We start from the raw sequence: 5,156 nt of genomic DNA on the forward strand, positions 1-5,156 counted from the left end.
AAGGGAAAGCAAGAATAAAGGATATTAATATTTGTTATTTATTTTGACTCATTTGCCTCGTCGTTCTATTCTATGCACAATTTCTTCAATAAATTATGATGTCTAGTACGACAATAAATAATGTGCTAGCTACATACGGGACAACAATACAATTCGATAACAATATTATGCAAAACTTGTTTTTCCACCCCCAACTCTTCTCCCTCCCCGCCTCCTGAATATACCGCGATACGCGATATTGACGTATTTTCGATGAATTTATAATTGATGTATAAACACGTTTTGACGTACTCTATTCAATATTCACTATGCTGCGCTTTTGTTTAGATTTAATATATTTGTAATGTATTAACATAACGTGTCACACCGGATTCATGAAATGAAGGCTTCGCACAATGATATTATTGTATCGCATTGTTGTTCCGTTTAACAATAAGCAATGTATAAGTACACAAGGCATGGTAACATTATCGATGTGAACATCGACTTGCGGCGTGAATTGAAGAACTACAAGTATTATCGTAATACTACTATGTATAATCACTTAGCCGCACTTAATGAACATCAATTTAGAATTACAGCCGGTTCTCACACATATTTAATTGCACAAATTACATTCTTATCATTTGAGATCCTTGAGCGAGGTTCATCCGTTGTTTGTTTCCACAGTTGTATAATTAGCGCAGTAACATCGCAATATGTACTATATTTTGCGGAGGTGGACGAATAATGCGTTTTACGTAACATGTTACCTTGCAGAAAAAGATTTTCACATAACATCGCGAAATACTTGTAACTGAACGCGCGCAAAGTCATGTTGTATGTTTCCTCTGTCGATGCATTTTACTCGAAATTAAAACGTCTCAACCTGCGCATTGATATTTACAATTAGATTATTGCAAAAAAAAAAGACTAGAAACTATTACTTATAAAAATTGTGATTTAATTAAATATTTATAAATAATCTCCTTTAGGCGAAAGTTCCTTGCATCGGATTTCGCAGGCTAGTTAACTTGAGTGAGTTTCTCGAGTGATTTGCAACGAAATCACACCAATAAGAGATATTTTGTATCTCTTCATGAGCGTCATCGTTCGAGAAGGTCGCTCCGTTTTGCTATTGCACACAGCGAAATTAAAATAACTTTCATCTCATTGACGTGAGACCATATATCCCGGCTCCTACCTTTTGTCGGTCCATTGGTTTATCGGTTTATCGATTGCATTAAGTTTACAGTCGATATCACTTCGGCCTGCATTAAATGCATCATCTTGTCACGTTTAGGAAAAGATCAGTCTTCTTCTAAGAACTTTTCTAAGAATTATACGATCTCTGTGGGATATCGCCGTTTATTACGGGTAATAGCGCCAGGTCCATGCTTCCGACGTTTAGTTCCGTGGTGTTTATTCCCCGTATCTTCTGTATTCTATGCCAAACGAAGTCTCTGATAGGCCTTCTCAGAACGAACAGACCGAAGACGAGGACACCCTGAAGTGCGTTCACCAAATCGAACGCCGTCCAGTCGAAAGGATCACCGCCAACCCCCCAAGAAATTAATTCCATCATCCAATTGAGACCCATCAAAAAGAAGAGTACAAGGCAAACGGTGAAGACCCGCTTGAGTCTGCGGAAGAGTCTTTGATCCTCCCGATCGGAATGGTGATTCCTCGCTAAGCGTCTCAACGCGAGCACTTGCTGGTACCGGCTGATCATGATGGCAGTGATTATGAAGAGAATCATGTTCGCTAACAGAAGGATACCGACTGGTACGTAGAAATACGGCAAAGCTTCCGCATCGGCTATAAAAAGAGCGATAATAATTAACACTTGCACTTTTTCTGATAGTGAATGAAGATAATAAGCAAAACGACAGATGTTCAAACCAAAAAGTTTGATGATTTTATATTACTATGATAGGAATTGTTAGGCTCACAATGATTAGATCGAATCGCACGTATTTATTTTGTCTAACTGTGGGAAAATATATTTAATCTTCCATCTTCAATTTAGATTTTTTTTGGCACTAGTGAAATTTCTCCGAAATAAAGAAGGACTGAATTCGATACCTTTATTGCTAAATTATACATATTTTCATTTTTACCTCAATATTACTAAAATTTCAATTTTTATTAAATGAAGGTCTTAACATTTAAGTTGAGAATCTATTTGGTAATGTAATAGAAATGTTTAGAAGTAACTCTGAATTTTTCCACATGTTGTGAAAGTCTAAAACTGTAAAAAAAATTCGAGCTAGACAAAAAAGACTCAGATTGTAGATGGGGGGAGTAAAAATAGAATTGCACGATACCAAAAAAGTTTCTTTGGTGTGCGTATTCGTGATGGCAATGAGACGTAATTACAAGTCCTGTAAATGGATCGAGAAACTTACATCTGAACCAGCAGCTCTCGCTACCAAAAGCGGGCTTAACGTAGGTCATGGGTATTGTAGGACTGAGATCCATCAACATCGAGATGAGAATGAGGCCCGCCGGGAAGCCCCAGGCCCATATCGAGTAGTAGAAGAACAGCGTTTTAGGCTGGATTCTCCTGTACGAGCGCTGGTTCACATGGTGATGTACCAATGCCCATGTTTCGATGCACATCACATTCAGCCAGAAGAAGCAGGCCACGAACGAGAATTGGATGACGAATGCTGAAAACGACGCCGATCTCAGTCTCTCAATCAATCTGCTTGTCATGCGTGTGTCGTCATACTTCCTAAAGCGAACCTCCTGTACCTCTACACGACATCGCCGAAATTATACCCACTCATTCATTGTCCGTAAAAGTAACAGTCCAAAGTCCAATATTCGAATTGTACAAGCTTGAAGATTATCAGTTACAACTTATTACTGTCTATCTTCAAATTTCTATAACGATATTCTTGTAACTCGATTCAGAAGATTAAATTCGATTAAACGCTCAGGCAGTAGTGTAATTTAAAAAAAAAAAAAAGATTATTTGAGTTGAACATTTTTCGTCGATTTTCCTGACTTACTATTTAAAAAAAAATGGAAATTTTTTATTTCTGGTCATAAATCATGATTTTCTAAAATTGTATTATTACTATATGTACATTATATGTATTTTTATTTAATAGTGTCACGATTAAATACGTTTCTCATTAATTATCTTACCTATACTAACGCAGACTTGAGGCGATAATTGTCCGCTTGCGAGTTGCGTAATCGCCAAAGTGGTAAAGGCCAGCGCCAAGCAGCCGCAATAGAGGCAAAGGGCTTTTCCGTGGACGTCCCTCAATCTTGGCGTTATGGTGTATGCCGCAATGGTAAGTATCAGAAAAGGAACTGAGATCAGGAGCCCGCAGGCATAAATAATGACCCGTGGATCCGTCGGCGGCGGCGGAACATCTGCAATTGTTGCGTTTACATTAAAAGACTTAAGTGCGAGGAAACATAAAAGAAATTACACGTCAATAAATTGTCAATTTTCTGTGATATGGTAAATATGAACTTTTTTATATAAATAAATAATTCGTTGTACGAACAAGTAATAATTATTCTCTTGGTTTGAAACATTCAGAGGATTCACGGAAATATTCACAAGGATTACCAATGAGGCATTGATGAATATCTTTATACAAAATATATAGAGATAGATAAGTGACAGCTAAAAGATAATAGAAGAATGGAAAGATTGTCTGTCTGATTTCAGTTCCTTTGAAAAACAATCTTATCAAAATCCTTCTATTTTTATCTAAGTATATCACTTATTTATAACATATGAAAATATTTAATCTTTATAATTCTTCTGAATTTCTCTGTAAATTCTCTGAATGTTTTTCAACTCAAGAAAATAATTATTAAATATTAAAGAGTACAAACCTTGAAAACAGACAAATGCTCGAAGTCCCAGCTCGGGCACAATCTCCATGCAATAGTTCTTACCGGGCATCAACATAATCGGTACATGATCGAGTCGCGGCGCGAAAATGGAACCATTCACCAATAAATAATACTCATCAACGTTGCTCTCCTCCGGTTGTAGCATGTACCTGAAAATTGCTTCGTCAAATATGTGCGCGTATACGTGCAAACTTGGAGCGCCGACTTAAGAAAGGTGCTCGAGTAGAGTATTCAAAGTAAATGGATTTAATTTACTTTGAATACCCGCACCAGGATACATACATCGCGACAGAAGATCTTTCCGAGAAACACGTTTCTATAATTAATCGTTCATGAGAAACAAGTTTTGCTGAGAAAATCATTCCTATCTAATTACAAAAATTGCAATAATACTGAATTTTACGATAGAAAAGAATAGAATAAAGCATTTTATTTATCACACTGAATGTTGTTGTTTCTCTATGTCGCATCTGTGTATCCAGTCAAGTTCTTTAAATGTCAAACATTTAAAGAAGAAATTCATGAATAAAGTTATTTTAAACCATGTTACAAAAATATGACAAAATTTGCTAGTCAATTATATCTTTATTTTGTCCACTGTGCTTTTATCCTGCATTTTTTGCTATTTTATATTTGAAGATTTCATCTTCTTGAATTCTCTTATATTTCTCGGCAAGAAATAAATTTTTTTATTCCCGAATCCCCCCTGAGGTTCTCACAAGTCAATTTAGATTTGTGTTGCAATCTTCATTGTTTATGCAAATGTAATTCATGAGCGATTACATTTTACTCGATACTTTATGAATAAATCGTATATACTTATCAGCTAAAAGATTGCAACACTTTTTTAAATTGGTTTCGGAACTTAGCCTTGCTCGTTGAGCAATTAAAGATAAATGATTAGATTCATAAGTAAGAACCAAATTGATATTATACAGGATGTCCGGTAAGCAGGCTACATTCCGAAAAAAGTGTTGCAACCTTTTAGCTGATGAATATACAAACTGCATACAACGTGGCGATATCACTGTTATCCGTCGTACTACATATCTGGCAAGATTAAACGTTCCTTTATGATTTCATCTCCGCCGATTATCACACGATATCATCTTTTTTATTAGCAAAGGAAAAAAATATTGACGCCGCACGTTATTTGCCCTATGCAGGCAATGAGTGGACTCTACAACAGCTTGTGAATTATATACTTTCAATAAGATACACAATTTGATATATCATAAGTATTTGAAGAATACAATGTTGAGAGTTATCGCTCTCATATATATATATATATA

At 35.8% G+C, this 5,156-nt stretch overlaps 1 protein-coding gene across 3 annotated transcripts in view; it reads right to left on the bottom strand.

The window, feature by feature from the left end:
* Positions 1–905: 905 nt before the first annotated feature.
* The window catches only part of LOC108752739 (G-protein coupled receptor Mth2-like), an 8,905-nt gene continuing 4,654 nt past the window's right edge, over positions 906–5,156 (bottom strand). For all 3 annotated transcript variants that reach the window (XM_018493779.1, XM_018493780.1, XM_018493778.1), the window contains 4 exons: positions 3,844–4,013; positions 3,136–3,369; positions 2,388–2,651; positions 906–1,797 (listed from right to left, as the gene is read on the bottom strand). In XM_018493779.1, coding sequence (XP_018349281.1) covers positions 1,313–1,797; positions 2,388–2,651; positions 3,136–3,369; positions 3,844–4,013 — 1,153 coding nt within the window. In that variant the 3' untranslated portion in view covers positions 906–1,312. The remainder of the gene's footprint in view (positions 1,798–2,387; positions 2,652–3,135; positions 3,370–3,843; positions 4,014–5,156) is intronic.

Source organism: Trachymyrmex septentrionalis, unplaced genomic scaffold (genome assembly GCF_001594115.1).
Source record: "Trachymyrmex septentrionalis isolate Tsep2-gDNA-1 unplaced genomic scaffold, Tsep1.0 scaffold62, whole genome shotgun sequence".
NCBI classification, from domain to species: domain Eukaryota; kingdom Metazoa; phylum Arthropoda; class Insecta; order Hymenoptera; family Formicidae; genus Trachymyrmex; species Trachymyrmex septentrionalis.